Source organism: Arvicanthis niloticus, chromosome 9, assembly GCF_011762505.2.
Source record: "Arvicanthis niloticus isolate mArvNil1 chromosome 9, mArvNil1.pat.X, whole genome shotgun sequence".
NCBI lineage: Eukaryota > Metazoa > Chordata > Mammalia > Rodentia > Muridae > Arvicanthis > Arvicanthis niloticus.
In genome coordinates this window covers 32,209,098-32,227,803 of record NC_047666.1, presented here as the reverse complement: position 1 = coordinate 32,227,803, position 18,706 = coordinate 32,209,098, and the positions used below count along the sequence as shown (strand labels likewise).

At 42.0% G+C, this 18,706-nt stretch overlaps 1 protein-coding gene across 4 annotated transcripts in view; it reads left to right on the top strand.

The window, feature by feature from the left end:
* Prickle2 (prickle planar cell polarity protein 2) overlaps positions 1-18,706 on the top strand; it is a 321,687-nt gene that overhangs the window by 221,615 nt on the left and 81,366 nt on the right. For all 4 annotated transcript variants that reach the window (XM_076940135.1, XM_076940137.1, XM_076940136.1 and 1 more), the window contains one exon: positions 14,149-14,332. In XM_076940135.1, the coding sequence (XP_076796250.1) occupies positions 14,149-14,332 (184 nt within the window). The remainder of the gene's footprint in view (positions 1-14,148; positions 14,333-18,706) is intronic.

Here is an 18,706-nt window from a genome sequence, read left to right as displayed (position 1 = left end):
TGAATGTGAACTTTCTAAGTAAATCTGATCTTGTCAGTGAGGGGCTGTCATTTTCACTACTGGATGTTGAAGACAGGGATTTTTAAAACTCCTGTGTTAGAGACTATAATATGCTGGGGACCAGGCTTCCATATTTACCTGCATGTGCCTGGGGCATTGCAGGAATGCAGGTTCTGCAGTTCTGTAAAGGTCCCTGGAGCTGGTGCTAAATTGCCTTTGTCATAGATACCCAGGAATCCACGGGAAGGAAAACTACTCAATTCAGAAGGCTCCGGTTTTTACTCTTTATTTGAATTAGCTGCTTCAGGACTTAGTTTATACCTCACTGAGTGACAAAAGCAGTGAAGAGTTCCATGCTTCTTCCATCCTATTATTTCAGAAGGTGCAAGGAACTTGTCCCATGTTGGAGTGATGGGCCATCCTGGCTCTTATTCAGGCTGGGTCCTGGCGAAATACCACTGGGAAGCAGAGGGAAAATGATGCCCAGTCAGATCTGGGGAGGTGGTAGGGAGCTGGCTCAGTCAGTATAGTTCCTGCCACATAAACATGAGGACCTGAGTTAAGAGCCTGAGCATCCATGTGACAACCAGGAATCACGGCACATAACTGTATCCCTGAATAGATGAGCTCCAGATTCCCTGAGAGCTCCTGTATCAAAAAATGAAGTAGAAAAATAATAGAGAAAAAAAACAAAAAACAAAAAACATCAAGCATTGACCTTGTCCTTCACTCACTTGTAACAGAAGCATGTTTTTCTACTTTCACAGATGGGCACGCTCATAAGAATACGTGTAGACACCCACATGGACATACACACACACACACACACACACACACACACACACACACACACACACACACTAAATACATACACAATAAAAGAAAATGCCCAAACAACTCAGGTGTTCTTCCTCTCTGGACATCAGATTCTTTATTTGTTGGAATTAATGACTTCTGAGAGGCAAGGAGGTGGAAAACTGGTTGTTACTGGGCAGAGCCAATCAGGAAGCCCGCCTGAAGCTGTCTTTCTTTCCGTCTGACACCTGGTTGCCTAGCCTGCCCCCCACAAAGCACTTACTGAATTTTAGAACTGTTTTGCATCCTTCACTGATGAAGTGCAGCCATGCAGTGTTTCTGGTTGGTCACTGCCATATCATGTGTTAATTTGAATTTTTGAAAGAGCATTACAGAGAGTGAGACATAGCATTTCAGGGTCTTTAGGGTTCCAGGCAAGGTTGGAGGCCTTGTGGGAAGTCTAAATTAGTAGAGAGGTATTTTATTTCTTTTTTTCTAATTTAACAAATTTAAAGTTTTGCTTTTCAAAACAAAGCAAGGACTACTGATTGACTAAACAACAATGTGAACATGTGTAACACTACTGGACTTCACTCTGATTAACGGTTGTGAAGCTAAGTCTTTAAAACGTTTTACCACAATTTAGAAAAAATTTAAGGTGCAAAAATGTTTGTAAAATGTATACCTGTATTTTTCTATTTAAAAATTCATGAAAATACAATGGAAACTTGTATGTATCAAATAATAAAATATGTGCTTGTCTCTGTTCTATATCATGAAGAATATTACCAAGTTTGAAAGGAAAAATATCTCTTATTACTGAGTTCTGTTTTTTAAAATTGAGTTATAATTATATAAAACAATAATTAAAATATGACTTTAGTATACCCATTAAAGTGCTGAAAATATCCTAATAGTTTTCCATTGGGATATTCAGGAATAAAAATGGAATATTATTGGGAATGCAAGATATATGGTATTTCAAAAAAATAAGTTTTAAAAATAAATGTGTTATTTGAGATTTTTATACATAATATATTTTTATCATATTCTTTCTCATTCCATTCCCCAACTCCATATATATATATATATGTAGGAGATATATAGATAGATAGATAGATAGATAGATAGATAGATAGATAGATATATAGATATATAGATATATATAATAGTTTATTCAGGGCATGGGGAGGGCAGTTAAGGGGGTAGCAGAGAAAGAGAAAGGCAGAAAGAGAGTAGAGGAGTTGAGGAGGCCGGCCATGAGCATGTGGAGAGAGCTGGTAGGGAAATGTGGGGAGACGGGGAGCAGGAGTAAGGGGACAGAGCAGGAGCAAGAAAGCAAGAACGATCCCTACCTCTTGACTCTCCCAACTTCACGTTCTTTCAGAGAAGGTATTTTCACACTTCAGCAGTTCAAGAAACCAAGCTTTCTTAGGTACACCCCAATACTGAGAGGACTGATGGCCTTTTTGAAGTTAAGTACAAAATTCTTTATGAATGTATATGTGTTCATTTATTTAAAAATGCAAAGTACCTCAGCTCTCTTCATATTCCTGAAGGCATCCAGTCACTCCCACTTAGGAACTACTCCACTGAGCGGTGCATGGTGGTCTAGTTCATGGAACTCTCCTTAATTAACGGAGGACTAAAACCCAAGCAGTGTTCAGCCCATTAAGGACATGCCTCCTGTGCCCATGACTACATGGAATGCTCCATCCTGTTGGACTGGAAGGAGATTCCATGATTTCCTTCTACTTTATAGATGGGTCAATTGAGAGCTGTGGTCTCAATGCTACAGCCACGGTAACCCTTGATTTTTCCTTTTCTCAGATACTTTTTGGCCCCTTCACAACTTCACAATGCTTTTGAACATTTGCAGCGGGCAGGCCAGAGGCTTTTGGTCTATCTGCTCTCTGAACAGTTTAGTCTCTGAACTTTTAAATATTGAATATTCAATAGCACATATGGCATGATCAAAGGATGCCGACATCATGCTGTCTCAGCAGTAATGATTGTCCTCTTTCTCATTATTCTTTTGTGTACTTCATTGGCAGAGGCCAAAGGCCAAAGGTAGTTTCCTTTGATGTGATCTTTGTGATACACTACTTCTCATTACATACTTGAATCACACAACTGTGGCCTCATAACAGTACACATCGTAAGTTATTGTAAAATACAACTAACAACTTTTAAAAATTTATTTATTTATATTCCAGTCATTGCCCCCCCCATATTTCCCCCTCCCACAGTTCCTCATCCCATTCCTCCTCCCCCTTGCCTCAAAGAGGGTGCCCCATCCACCAGACCTCCCCCCTTCCCTGGGGCCTTACGTCTCTTGAGGATTAAGCACATCTTCTCCCACTGAAGCCAGACCAGGCAGACCAATTACATGCCAGTAATATGTTGTTTGCATGACTATGAAGAGTGTGTGGGTTCACTGGGAACTACCAAACCAGATTTGGGCAGGAACTAGAGGTTCAAGTTGTTTCGTGAACTACTTAAGGATCTGATTGTTCTAGTTACAAGATCCCTGACCTTACGGAATTTCTACTCCATAAGAAAAATCTGAGAGACATACCAACAAAAATAATAATATCAAATAGTGACAACTGCTAAGGAAAAATGAAAATAATAGACTGGAGAATGAGGAGGTGAGCATCTTTCTTTCTTTCTTTCTTTCTTTCTTTCTTTCTTTCTTCCTTCCTTCCTTCCTTCCTTCCTTCCTTTCTTCCTTTCTTCCTTTCTTCCTTAAATAAAGAAGAGTCTGTACATTTGAGTGATGTCACAAGTGATGACACACAGACCAGCTGACCAGGCACTCAAGGAAAGATTTTTCTAAGCAGAACAGCAGCTGCAAAGGTCCAAGGGTGAGCTGGCCTCAAGCAAGTTCAAGGGACAAAACCAGGCCAACCTGGCTGCAGCATTAACCAAGACTGAGTAGAGAGCAGTACAGCTGGACAGAGAGGACTGAGACAGAGTCTGCGGGGACCGACGATGACAGTTAGGGGACATGTCCTTTGTTTTATTACCGCTGGGACTGTGCAAGCTGAAGAGTTGAGTGTCACTAGCATCGTTGTAACTAAATCTTGGAAACTAGATTTTAGAAGGGGAGGTGTGGGAGAGAGAGTAGAACAGGCTGCTGGGGCAGCCCAGGCCTGAGGTGGGGGAGGGGAGGATAAATACTGAGATTCATCTCTTACCTCAGCAAGCTGTTCATCTCATCCACTGTGCTCCAAGAGTATGGGAATCACCACATCCTCCCGGCCTTGGAGGAGGAGGAATCAGGAATCTTTTCTCCCAGTGCCTCATCACATCTGAATATAACACATTTTCAAAACTTTCCTGCTGCGGACCATGTGAATCCAATCCACTGAAGGCTTCTTTCCAATAAAGCACGAAACCAGGAAATGTTATTTTCATCCTATGGACTTCACTCTTTCCTTTCTCTCCTGCAGACAGAGGAAATGAGTTCTAGCCAAGAACAAAACCACAAACCCCAGCCTGGTACAGGGAAGTTATCCTCTTATCTCCCTTTTCTCCTGTCCCTCCAGTGGGAAACCCTGAGAGTTTTGTTTTGTTTGTGTTTAAGGCCTCCCTTGGGGGGAAAAAAAATCATCTTTCCCTGTTGTGTCTGATTCAATATGAATGACAGGCTTTCCATTATAAACTCACAATTTCTTGATGCTTTTGTTTGCAAGTCCACTGGGGTCATCTTGAGCCCTTGGCCTCAAACACCAAGAAACATGGATTTCTGGGAAGTTTTTGCCTTGAGCTCTTCAGTACAGATATTAAAGGGCCCCTGTCAAGTTCTGAAGGGTATGACCAGTGCCAGAATCCCTACAAGCCAAGCCCCTGAAGGATGTAGCTGCCAGCTGGCCCCCATTCCCACCAGAGATGGTTGGCTTTCTACGGTTCTCTGTGTATGGAGCTGGCCAAGTTCCCTTGGATGAAAGGCGGCCTAATATAAACTGAAAATGTTATTAATAAGCAGCCACTTAAGAATTTCCTATGACTTGCCAGTGATTTGGGGGCCTCTGTGTGAGCAGAGAGAAAAACACTGCTTGTTTTACATGGATTAAGGGATCGACATAGTCTGTCTGCAGGGGCCTCCCAGAGCCCTTGAGGTCTTGGGTGAAGGCTTGGATAAGTTCCAGAAACTCTTTCAGTCTTGGTTGTCCCATATATAAAGTGAAGATAATAATTCCCATCTCGTAGTGTGGTTTGAGGATTAAGCAATGACTACAGGAGAGGTCTTAGCAGAGTCTTTTAACACATACTCACCAAATGTTTCCTTAAAAAGCAAAGTCATGAAACCAAACTGACTCCCTTTCCTGTGGCTCAGGGAACAAAAAAAAAAGCAATGTGGTAACTCCAGACACCTCCAACCCTAAAGGCCCATAAACACAGCATTGGTTGTCTCCGGACCTTACTGTCCTCAGCTATGACAGCTTTGATCTTCCAACTGGCCTAGAAGAGGGTACGGGAAATTACACATTACCTAAATTGAATGCATTTAGTCTAGAGCTCTAGAGCACTTGATCAGCCCAAGAGATTAGTCATATCTAATTTTTCTTTTTTATTATGTGTTAAGACATGAAGAACATCATTTGTATGATCTTGGAAACAATAAAAAAATTATGGTAAAAATGTGTAATCCCTTAACAAGGGTCATGATCAGTATCTTGCATTGTCCACACCTAAGTATATCAAATATCCAGGGAAGTAAAACGTATATGTTATAAAATTCCAGTTAGCACATATACAAAGAGAAGTGGAGGCATTTGTCCAGAGAACTAACCTATACTGTCTGTCCTAGTTTATTCTTAGCAGAGCAGCAAGTCTGACGGCTAACGAAATCAGAGCGTCTCTGGATACCCACAGCCTTGCATAGGGATGCAGTGATGCAAGTAGCGGTGTTGCCATGGAGACACCATCCGTGGCCAAGCTCTTGTCCTCTGAGAGCTCACTCTGTCTACTCATAATGGTGCTGAATTAGCTATCTGCGAGCTTGGTAGGCAGATTCCACAATGGCTTGTGGATTTTTTTTTTTTTTTTTTTTTAACAAAGCCAAAACTCCTAACAGATTGTATGTGTCACTCACCACCTGCCATCTTGTCATCTTCATATCTTAGTGGCACCATGTTCTCTCCCACCTCCACCTTTATCCAACTGTTAGAAATGTTCTTTCCCTTTCCTTCTGCCTAAAACTTTCTACTCTGCTTCCTCAAGGGAGCCTTCTGTGACATCTTATCAATCCAGAACCCCTTAAAGCACAATGCACATGAACCATGACCAAAGATACAGTACTCTTCACTTTGTTTCAGATTTTTCTATTTAAAAAAAAATTGCAGTGTTTGATGGTATATCAGACATTTGTCTGTTGCTGTGATAAAACACCATGACCAAGGCAGCTTATCGAAGGAACAGTTTATTCTGGCTCATGACTCCAGAGGGAGAGTCCATACAGTGGCTGAGGCACGGCAGCAGGCAGCCAAAACAGGGAGCTGAGAGATCACATCTTCAACTGCAGACACAAGGTGAAGAGAGCAAACTGGAAGCAGGACAGCCTTGCTTAGAGATGTAGCGATCCAAAGCCCAACCCCAGTGCCTTAATTACTCAGCAAGGCTCCACCTCCTAAGGTTCTATAACAGTCCCCAAACAGGACCACCCGATGAGGACCAAAATGGTCAAATACATGAGCCTATGGGGACATTTCTTCTTTAAAAAGCCCACATATTGAAGTCACGGGGTTGGGGTAGTTAGCTTGCATATACAGTTCTAGATCTTCCTGTCAACATTTTGTCACATCTGAGCTACATATTATCTAGAACATTTTGTTACATCTGTCTACATATTCTCTAGACGTGCTGTGCTTCCTCCTCTCTCGTTCTCCCTCTCCCTATCTTCTCTCTCCCCCTCCTTTCTTCTTCCTGTTTCCCCTCCTTTCTCTCTCTTCCTTCTCCCTTCTCTGTTTCTTTCTCACCCCCTTCTTGCCTCTCTCTCTTTTAGTCCTATCCACAGGCCCTGCTTCCTCCCTCCTTCTCTAACCCCCTCTCCTTTTCTTCTTCCCTCACTCCTCCCCTCCCCCTCCTATCTCACACATCTTAATTCTACTGAACTAGGCTAGCTACATCATCCTTTATTTGCCTGTAACTCTTAAGAATAAGAATGACCTCTTAAATAACTTAAGTGCTGCCTTCCTGGAAATTTTGGACTGGCTCTGTGTGATCTTTTTGTATCCCAAGAGGGATTCCCTTGCTACAGCACCTTGCAGCACTGACTATGGCCCACGGGGCAAAGTAGATGCTCAGTGGGTAACCTTTCACATAGTGGAGCTGCCTTGCCACAAACATTCTATCTCTGCCCTGAATTCATTGACCCTCCCACTCCAGTAGATTCTAGCCTGTGGTTCCCACTGCTACAGGAGATGTATTGTTCTGGCCCTGGCTGCTTATCTTTCTCTGTGCAAAGGGCCCAGATGTGGTCTTCTGCCAAAGACTGCCAGGAATTGGGAGATAGCAGCTCTGTCTCTCCTTCAAGCAGCCTTATCTAAGGGAGATTTAAAATAGACCCTCATTCCAAGGTTCAATACAAGGACCTTGGTTGTCTGGTACACCAATCTACCTTGTCATTGTCCTGCCCTCCACCGTGTCATGGGATCCTTTCCCACATTTTCTTCTTATTTTTTATTGGTCCTTCTTGGGATGATCTTTTGAAGATCTCATTCTAAACTATGGTGCATCCATGACTGAGACATATCTGCCAAGCTAGATGCAGTAAGAAATCGCTTTAAGAGTTTAAGCAAAGTCACTGGCAGTTTCTCAGAGGTGGCTTGCTTCCATGCCTCCCGAATTACAAAGTAATCTGCAGCAGGACTCTGTTATGAATTGGCATATTAAGAGGGGACACCTGGCACTGGGAAGTTTTCTGTGCTGCCATCGGCTATGCTGGGAGAGAGGGGCACCTCTGTGCAGATGGCAGGAGTCACCAGCCAGGCGAGGCAGGGAAGTGGAACAGAACCAGGCAGCAGGGTTCTGGCACTCAGCACACAGCAGCCAAGTACCCAGCTGGCCTTGTCACAGTCTCCACCCTTCAGCTCTGTATTCATTAGGAAATCTTTTTTCCTTTCTCACAGAGATAGAAATCTTTCTTCCAGACATGGCAAGTGTCAGGGTTCATGTCCTTCCTTCAGTCTGAATGTTTGCCAAACAAGAGATAAACACAGTATTGTGACTGGAGGGGGGAGACGAAGGAGCCAGAAAGGCGGCATATAACCGGATGTGCTGACATCTGGGTGTCAGGACAGAAACCCAGGAATTCCAGGGAGAAGTGCCTTAGCAGAAAGGACTTCCAGATGCTCACCAAAGTGGCATGCCTCCTGGATCTTACATTTGTGCCTGGGCTTTAGGACAGGCTGTTGCCAACCAGTTTGGTCACTGCCATTAATGTAGTTGCTGCTGAGGGAGGGAGGCTCTTGTGAACAACTCCAGAAGCCACCCTCCACCTGAGTGCCTTTGGGTGCTTGCTTTTTCTGTGCTGGGAAAACTCCACCCCAGTTGTTGTCTTCTAGCTGTTTGGCAGTCAATAGGCTTTTAAGGGCAGCTCAGATGTCCCTTCAGTGGAGAGAGCTTTCCCCACCTACCCCAGCCCCTCTCTGCTATGACATTTATCTTCAATCTAACATGGGAAAGTTTCTCCCCATTTACCTCACTGTTATCTATCTTCTCCTAGCTTGAAGTTCCATGAGGGTATCGAGAATCTCCACCTTATAATGAAGGCAGCAGACTTTTATCTAATGCCCAGAAACTTAAAACAATGCCTAGCACACAGTCGATTATTACTCCATATTGTTAGATCGATGGTGAGGAGGTGAGTTGATGGATATATATGGATCGATTAATAAGTAGACAGGATGAGGGAGGAGGGATGAAGAAGGAGGGATGAAGGAGGAGGGATGAAGAGGAAGACGGGAAGTGTGGGCCTTTGCTGAGAACAGAATTATGGGAGACATTGGTCTTGGAGCTGGATATCACATGTTCTAGTGTATGTTAACTTAAGCAAGTTACTTATGAGTTTATGCCTACACTTTTGATTCTGACTTCCAGATCACATGACTGTCTCAGGGCCCAGCAGGTTTTGCTTCTATTCTTATTGACTTAGTCTAGCACAATAGAGTGTGTCTTTCTGGACAACATAGTTTATCTGTTTACTTCCTCTGGGCATTTTATAGTCTCAGAGACATCTCTTTACCCAAAATATTCCAAATGAATCACCTTCTGGAACCTGGTATTGCCAAATGTCAGAAAAGCTGAATGAATGTCTGACTCACTGAAGACTGATGGGATGGGTCATGTGAAGGTTGATACCATGGCTGGGAATTCAGGGAAAGTGGGCGGTGGAGCCAATGAAGGAAGCCAGGCTCCTTTCCACCAAGCAGCTCCACCAGTGGTTGGAAGTGATTAAGTCACCACAGCCCTGGTGAGTGTGTGACTGACACACAAATGTACAATGCAGAGCCAAATCTTAGTGGTCTTAAATTGTTCGTGTTTTAGCTGTCTCTCCTTGCCCAGAAAATTAGAAGTTGACAATTAATGAAATCTGTTTTTCAGATGTGTTTTAACTGAGACACCCAAGCCTTCAGTCTGTGATACCCATAGTTAAACATACAATTCCCACACCGGCAGTTATCTCCCATACTAAGTAAAGTCTGAATCCTGGATCTGGGTACTAGATTAGAACAAACTTTGGTATCTCGCTGAATAATATACATCTATTTTCTGAGAATTGGGTGTGTGTGATGGATGGTATGTGTGTGTGTCTGTGTGTTTATGTGTGTTTATGTATGTGTGTGTGTGTGTGTGTGTGTGTGTGTGTGTGTGTGATGTGTCCTTGTTCAGGCCAGAGTCTTATCCCTTGGCTTATGGGAAACATATAGGTTGAAGTCTGGTTTCCAGCTTCTTATTATTAAGGAAAAAAATGGTCCAGCAGCTATTTCCGTTTAGCAGTGATTATCTTTGGGATTGTGAGTATTTAGAATTTTTTTCCTTCTTTTTACTTATCTGTAATTTGTAACTTATTTCCACATTAATTGTATGTTGAGGGAAAGAAAGCAGTAACTTTAAATTGTAAGTATAATAAACAGAAAAATGCCTCCTTTATTACTATGAAGAGAATCATGGGAGAATTTAAATACCCAGGGCACGTTTGTCAGTTGGGGAAAAGCTGTGGACACTTCTGGGTAATGTTAGCCTTTTGACTTTAACAGAGGTTTTCTTGCCCGAAGTTCCCTTAGCAGCCTGAGACATGGCCTTATTGGATCCTCCTGTGTCATTTAGTTTACAATGGACCTAAGATGCTTTAAGCAGCATGCCTGACCCTAAATATCATATGCAGGCAGCCTGGACCTGATCTGGCCTTGGATTTGAGACCATAGAACCCATACCCCAGGGAAGGTGGGAGGCAGAATAGCTGGCAGAGTTGCAAGCAGAGATGTTGCTCTTGTAGGTGATGTAGTCCTGCCTCTCAATGGGATGCTTCTACACAGGAGATACCCAGATGAGTGGCAGGCAGGCTCAGTGCCATAATAGCTTTCAATGTGGCAATTATTTTGAATTAACATAAATCCTCTTGAAAAAGTTCAAAATGTTTATCACCTGGATTTCTTGGACCATCGTGTCTGTTGTTAGAATTCACATTGGTTTTCAGACTGTGATCTGAAAGTCTTCTTTCCATCTAAGAGACTACCTAAGAGAGCATGCTCCCGGTGTGTTCAGAAGAATGCTTCATAGTGATCCATTGACATCCTGTGAACATGCCTAGTCAGGTGACTTGATTAAGATGTGTCTAATCCATCACAGGGATGTGGCTTCTACTCCTGGAGTCTCTCTTGTTACAATGTCTTGGCAACAAGATGAATAGTTTCTCATGACCAGATTTATCATTTATAAAGGTTTTCATACATGGGAGAGCCACAAGCTTGCCTGAAGTCTGGAGAGGATGAGCATGAGAGAGATTGGGCTTGCCATCTCTTCTTGTAGCATCAGTTCAGACAGTTCAATTTTATATATGAACCTTCCCACATATAATTTTTTTCTTACCCCCCCCCAAAAAAATTCTCTAAAGGAAAATGGCCAAAGGAGAGAGAAAAGAAGGACTTAATGTGGCTTATAGTCACTCTGCACTGGTCAGAGATGTTATTAAGTGAGGTGAAATCTTTGCACTCACAAGTCACCCATTTATAATAATTTCTTTCACATCATGCAAGTCAGTTCACTGGCATAAATCACTAGTCTTCATGCAAATGTGCTCACTGGTGGAAATGGCTGGGCTATGCTGAGATAGTTCAGGAAATGGCCTTTACCTGGCAGTATTGTACAATCTATAGAAGAAGGGATTATAGATTCCATGCTGCAGAACCAAACAAATTGATCATTGCAACTATGGTGAGGCATTTGCAGAGGTTATTTGGGGGTAAAGGCTGGGAAGGGAGGTGAACATGGCATTTCCACTCTCTGAATCGGGAATGATTTCTTAGAAACCTGTCATTGTCAAATCCAATTATGTACAGGTTGAATGTCAACTTTGACAGAATGAAACCAATGCATTCGCATTCTCTCTCTCTCTCTCTGTCTCTCTCTCTCTCTCTCTCTCTCTGTGTGTGTGTGTGTGTGTGTGTGTGTGTGTGTGTGTGTGTGTGTGCGCCTATGTATGTTTAATGAAATCCTGCTTTGCTAGCAGGTTCTATGTTCACAAATGTATATTTTTCATTAAAAACAAATCTCTTACTTTTATGTGCACACACAACCGCACGCACACACAGAGACTCACTCCTTGATATGCTTCATTTGGGTGAAATTATTTAATTAGTGTATTAAAAGAGAAAACTGTGTGCTGCCACTGTCTTTTTCAAAAGGGAAGCAAGAGATTGAGGAACCAGAGATCCCTCCTGGCTTTTCCTCTGTCTCACTGCACCTTTCAAAGCACCTCAGACTTGGGTTTCCAGCTTGTAAATGGAGATTATTAAATTAGCTTCTCCAGTTGTCAGGGAATCACTCAAAGGTTGCAGATTCATTGCAAATAAAAAATGCCTTGCTGTGGGAGCTCCAGTTAATTATAAATGAGGAGTGGAAGGCTGGCAGCTAGCAGAGAAGACAGAGAAAGCCCCTGTAGGTTTGATTGACTGGGCTTATTTTTCTTTCCTTTTTTTCTCCTTGACTTTGCTTTTTCTGGGTTGTTGTTGTTGTTGTTGTTGTTGTTGTGAGTGAACAGCTTTTCATGTGAAATCAAGTGTGCTCTCTACTGTTTGTGTTTGGGGCTCGGCAGGCCTTCCTTTGGCTCCTCAGTCTGCCCTCCCTTTAGGGATTTTTTTTCAACAAGTTCTAAAGAAGGCATATAATAATCACTTAAGAAGATGATCACTTTTCCTGGCTTGGCTCTTAGGGAAATGCAAATCAAAACCACAGTCAGATACCACAGCACATCCACTAGGATGGCCACCGTTGATAAGGTAGACCATAACACTCATGACAAGAGTTAGAGAAAGTGTAACGTGCCTCCATTGACGGTCGGAACTTAAATTGTTCAGACAATTTTGAATACAGTTTGCTAGTTCTTCAAGATGATAAAGTTTTCGTGTGATGCCGTCATGCCTTTGCTAGGTATATGCCGAAGAGAAATGATAGCATAGATCTATATAAAATCTGGAATCTAAACATTGAAATTAGAATTGTTCAAAAGAATAGAGAGTCTAAATATCCACCAATGCACAAATACAATACATCCCTACAATGAAATATTCCTCAGCAATAAATATAAACACTCAAGAGACTGATGTATGCAGTAGCATGGATAAACAATACCATTATTTCACGTCTAGTTTCAAAAGATTATATTTTGCATGGTTCCTTTATGTGAAATGTCCAAAATAGGCAAAACCAACAGAGACAGAAAGATTAGTGGTTGTCAGGGTATGTAAGCTTGGGCTATGAGAAGTCACTGTTCATGCTCACGGGTTTAGTGGGGGTGTCTAAAATTAGTGGTGATTGTGAAATTCTGACTATATTAAGAGCTAGTGAATTATATGCTTTGGAAGGGTGGGTTCTATGCTATGTGAATTATCTTAACAAAGCTGTTGTCACAAAATTCAGACACACATGGAGCTTAGAATTCTGGGCTCTTTCATTGCCTTTGTAGTGTGCTACAAAAAGATCAGCACATACTCGGAATAGCTTGTTAAAGTTTGCTGCCTCTATTCCGTTCTGTTTATTTTATTGTTAAGCGAGAGAAAGATGTGTGTGTTGCTTGACCTTACCGTTTTCACTGCTACAATATTTAGATAGGGACAAGGATGAGGAAGTAGCTGGAAACCTTGAGGGAGAGGCTTAGCTTGATGAATTTGCATTCTTGACTGGTGCTATGGAGTAATTCATAGTTGGAAGGAGAGCTCAGTCAGGAGGAACAAAGCCAGGTATGGGAGCACACGCTTGCTTGTAATTCCAGCTCTGGTGAGGTAGAGGGAGGCTGAAACAGGTGGATCCCTGCGGCTTGCCAGCCACCAGTCTAGCCTTTCTGGTGAACTCTAGGCTGACAAGAGACCCTATCTCACAAAACAAAGTAGATAGCACCAAAAAGCTACTCACTGTCTCCCCTCCCCTCACTCGTTCTCTCCATTCCCCCACCCCCAGAAAAAAAAAAGATTCAGATGTATGAACTTATATAAAATAACTACAAACAATGTTACATTTTGAGTTTCTAATTAAGACTCTAAATCCTGGACCTTAATGGTAGTGAAATTATCTTCCTATGAATGTCTTGGGGCTACATTTGTTTTAGGGGGAAAACAGTTGTTCTTACTCCTAAATAAAAAAAAAATACCCATGGTTCTTTTTATAACCTATTCTTTTTTCTGTTGGCATGATTTAAGAACCTCAAAAAAAAAAAAAAAAAAGAAAAGAAACATCAGTGTTTGTTAAATCTGGCAATATTTCTGGTTACTGTGTGTATTCTATATATTTAATGCTATTATGGTGGGTATTTCAGTGAAGGGAATTATGGTCATGGTTCATATCTGTTGGTCTACACTGTGTGTGTGTGTGTGTGTGTGTGTGTGTGTGTGTGTTTGGAAGAAGGTTGGGTTTGTGTGTCAGCATGCTCACCTGGTAGTTCCTGATCATCACCTGAGTGGCTTTTATATGACATGTGTATTTGTGTCCTTTATAAACCAATTTTCTCTAGATTGTAGCTGGTGACTGTGTTTATGGGTTGGAATCCAAAGACTGGTAACTGGCAGGCAGCCTCTTGACAAACAAATGGCTTTTTTCTTCCTTCTGACCTGCTGTGTTTGCTGTCTACAGGAAAATCTGCCTGCACTGCAAGTGTCCCCAGGAGGAGCACATGGTGACAGTGATGCCGCTGGAGATGGAGAAGACCATCAGCAAGCTCATGTTTGACTTCCAGAGGAATTCAACCTCAGATGACGACTCGGGCTGTGCTTTGGAAGAGTATGCCTGGGTTCCCCCGGGGCTGAAGCCTGAGCAGGTAAGCCATCTTCCTGGGAGCTTTCCCATGCCTTTAACTTTAAATGATGTCTTCCCAGTGTTTCCACACCCCAGCTTAGAAGGGCAAGGTTGCTCTGCTGACTCAAGGTTCAGTAAATGAGTTAAAGATACTCCAGGCCCCAAAGAGAAATGGAGCCAAGCCTAGAATAATCCATCACTAATTCATTCTGTATTATCAATGTCAACTGTTTGTAGATTGCCTGGAACCATCTTAGAAATGATGAATGTTAAACGTTATGTTTTGGAGTGCAGGGAAAAGAAGCACCAACATGAATCATCACATTCAGTCTTTATAAAGCAGTGGTTCTCAACCTGTAGGTCATGACCCCTTCAGGGGTCAAATATCAGATATTTGCAGAATGATTTGTAACGGTAGCAAAATTACAGTTCTGAAGTAGCAACAAAATAATTTTATGGTTGAGGGTCACCACAACATGAGGAACTGTATTAAAGGGTTACAGCATTAGGAAAGTTGAGAATTGCTGTTATAGAGGCAACTGAGTGCTTGCCTTTCTCTCAACAGTGTATGTTTAAATATTACGTTTGACCTTCCTTTATAAAGGCATTGCCTTCCCTAAGATATTCCTGGCACTACTCATAGTCTGTAAACAATATGGGCCTGATCAGAATATCTTCTCTCTTTGCTTCTTTCTGTTTTGCATCCCTCCCCCCCCCCCCCCCCCCGCAGTGATACCAGGCATTGTCTTTCATTCCTTGGTACTTGGTGTTTTCTCCTCCAAGTCAGCCCAGCAGCACATCTGTAAGCTGGAGCCTCTTACCATCTCCCTGATAATGACTTTCAGAGACAGCTAGGATCTTAAACGTGTTAACTACTATTGTCTTCCCCTGAACCATTAAATTCTTGAGAGAATTCTGTGTCTGGTGAAGTATTTAAAAGCTCAAACGGCATGGCTTTATGTGTCAGAAACTTTCAGTGTGATAATGCTTTCAGGAAAAGTACTTTGTAATTAAGACCCAAGAATCCACTAATAACTAGAGAAGTGGTTCTTCTATGGAGTCCCTGATTAGCCATTTTCCATTTTCTCTGCTATTGTCCTGCTTTCATTTCAAGTTTCCATGATAAAATACTCTGCAGGGGGTGCGGGGCTGGGAGGCAGCGACAGAGAGGAAAGATTTATTTTAGCTCACAATTCCAGCTCACACTGCAGAGAAGACTCTGCAGCAGAAGCTTGAGACAGCTAGTCATATCACATCTACAGTCAAGATCTAAGAGAGAATGAATATGCGTGCCCTTAGCTTGGTTTCTCCGCCCTTATGCTATCTAGGACTTTGCCTGGCCAATGGTACCTCCTTCAGTGGGCTGAGTGCTTCCACACTAATTAATTTAATTGAGGTATGCCCACTGGCCAACCCAATGCAGACAATTCCTCATAATGACTCTTCCGGGGTGAATCTAAATTGTGTCAACTTGACAGTTAGGTTAATGCTATCCCATTCATTTTGCTGTACCAAATTGGCAAATGAAATCTGTCTTATAGGTATGGTTTGTCTAGCCAGAGAAGTATCATGTAAATGTAGGAATTTTCATATGTAAGTTTCCATTTCTTTTCTGCAGTGCTAGAGGTTGAACTAAGAGCCTTGTGTGCTCTGGCTAAGTGTTATACCACTGAGCTACAACCCCAGCCCACAAGTTTAGATTGCCAGCTGAAATATTTGAGGGTCTAGCAGTTTATTCCAGCAGAGATACAATTGCATGGGGTTGAGCAGTAGCTGTTTTCTTCAGACACTATCTGATGCTGGCATCCTTTGTTACTGCTAAGCTTTTCACATTGCTTTAGCCTTGTGATCTCTTTTCTCTTCACATAGAAAAATACCTTGGATGAGAAATAATTACAGAGAACCATTCTATGAGATTCAAAGGCAGAGCCTTCTTGGGATAGTAGGAAAACAAGTGCTTTCTCATTGCTTGTGGGTTGAGATTCTTTCTTTCATTCTCTCTAAAGATTGCACTTTTGAAGAATTAATCTTAAAAGGAGGGGGATACTGAATTTATCGAGGTGTTCAGAGGGGGTGATGCTGACGAGATGTCACTGACAAAGCTATTGCTCTGAGCTAGGAGTCTGTGCACCTAGGTAGATTTGGGGGCTTGTGTCATTTTTCTGCTGATCCCACTTCCAGATGCTTCTTTTTAGTCCATCATCATCAATATTCTTCACTTCGACAGTGTTGCTTCCTATCGAATTAGGCCCTGAGTCTTCCACCATTCCTGCTGAAGTCTCTAAGGCCACTAACAGTCTTTAGTGATGCTCGGATTGCAGGAAAACCTTCTACACATTGATTGAAAAAAGCAGGCAGTTGTAGAAGTTGGGATCTTGATTAAACCCACTAGTTCTAATTGCAAATGACTGTCGACCACTTGACTCATTCAGCTGTTTTGGGGAAATGTAAAACTGAAGTTTTTAAGTTTATTTTGAAAGAAAATGATGAACAGTGTTAAACAAATAGTGGGAAGTGTGCCAAGTGAAAGGGAGCGCCCCTCTCTTGTGGTTGCTCTTCAGGAGGTCTTCTTTATTCCCAGAATTCATGGGACCTCTATGATGCATATGACTAGAAAGGAAAATCACCCTCCGGAGAGAGAATATCAGAGTATTTGGATAGTCCTGTATTTGCCCAATAGAATGTGAGTCCTACTGTTTAAAAGTCTTTGAAGAGGTCATGTTGTATGACAGACATGGGCTGCAGGTTTGAAATTTCGAGATCTTTTAGAGTCTATTATTTACAAAGATATTTGTGGGTTTAAAAATTTTTTTGAAGAGCTGTCTGGTACGCACTTAGATTAGGAAAAAAAAAAAGATCCCTAAATGCCTTCCCTTAATGAAAGTTCTGTTGCTAATATCATGTTAGCTGTCTATGAATTGAGAGAAACCATTTTTTTTATCAAAAGAAATTACAGTGAATTTGAAAAATGCTTTTAGCTAGAGGCAAAATATTAAAGACTAATGAGGGTGGAGAACAATGTTTTTTAACTTTGGTTTGGAATCTTTCCTCTCACTCCACAGTCGTAGAGCTGATGGTATACCTTCAGGTGATATTCTTTATTACTCATTCTCTTGAATAATTCCTTCAATTTAATGGAATACATGTGAAATTCATCTCACATTCAGGGAAGTATTCTTGACTATGGGCATTTAGTTTCATAAAAATCTGTGAACTTCAAGATGGACCCTTCTTACATTAGTGTGGAAGTGGTAAATAGAACAAATGAAATTGGAAAGGTAGTCACCTCGTGATTCCAAATGACTCAAAACTCATTGGTGGCGATTATTCAAATCTTCTGCTTCAGCTCACTCAGTTAAGGGGTTTGATATCATTTGGAGAATCCTGAGGTAGCCAACCAGAGAGCTACAGTCTTCACTGTTGCATGTTAATATTAAAAAACAATCCACGCTCTCTCCAGTTAGGCACTGGCCAGCAGTCTAAGTCTGTTCCCAGCCCAGTACCGTGCCTGAGACCGCATGTTTTCCTTGCCAAGGCCTCTCCAGATCTCTAAGATAGCTCTCTTTTCCCCCCGAAGCTGGCTTCTGTCAAACCCGCTCTGCACTCCCAAATTTCCGTGGCTAGCTGGGGCAAATTCTCGAAAACCGTGCTCCGCTGCAGTTACTTTTCCCTGGAACTCAGTTGAATCGCTGTGAGATGGAAAACACCAGGCAATCTTAGTTTAGAATCAACAGATAACACAATCTCTGGGTGAGGAATCTAGCATCCTAAATTCACCAACTACTCTATGTTAGAAATCTTCTGGCGGCAGATCCTGGTGGATTCCACCACCCAAACTAACAGCCCCAGCCTACATGCTGGTTGGCTTGCTCCCTCTGTCCAAAAGGAAGGAAGTCCTCGTCTCCTGCCTTCCCTCTTCCTCTCTCCAATTTGGAAGGTCCGCCTCCTTATTGCCCAGTGATTGGCTTCTTGTCGTCTTTATTATTTAATCAATTAGAGGGAAAGCTACACTCTATCCTTAGGAGGCCACTGGAAGTCAGTTTCAAGGCTCTGGTTCTCTTTCAGACTCAGTTAATAATTGTAGCCATCTTCTATAAATGCTTTTTGACAAGGTTATAATAGAAAATCATAAACAAATCAAATCAAGTGAATAGCAAGCAAGATTTCTCATGTCGGCATTTCTAGATGGGTAATTCTTATTTTAGAAGTAGTTCAGTGTGTTGTAGAATGACTAGCAACACCCCTCACTTCTACCTACAGATGCCAGGAGCATCTCTCAGTTGTGACAGCCAACTACATCTTCAACATTGCCACACGTTTCTGAAGAATTAAATAGCGATTGGATGAGTGTCCTGTTAAAAGTTGGAGTATGGGGACTAAAGAGATGCCTCAGTGG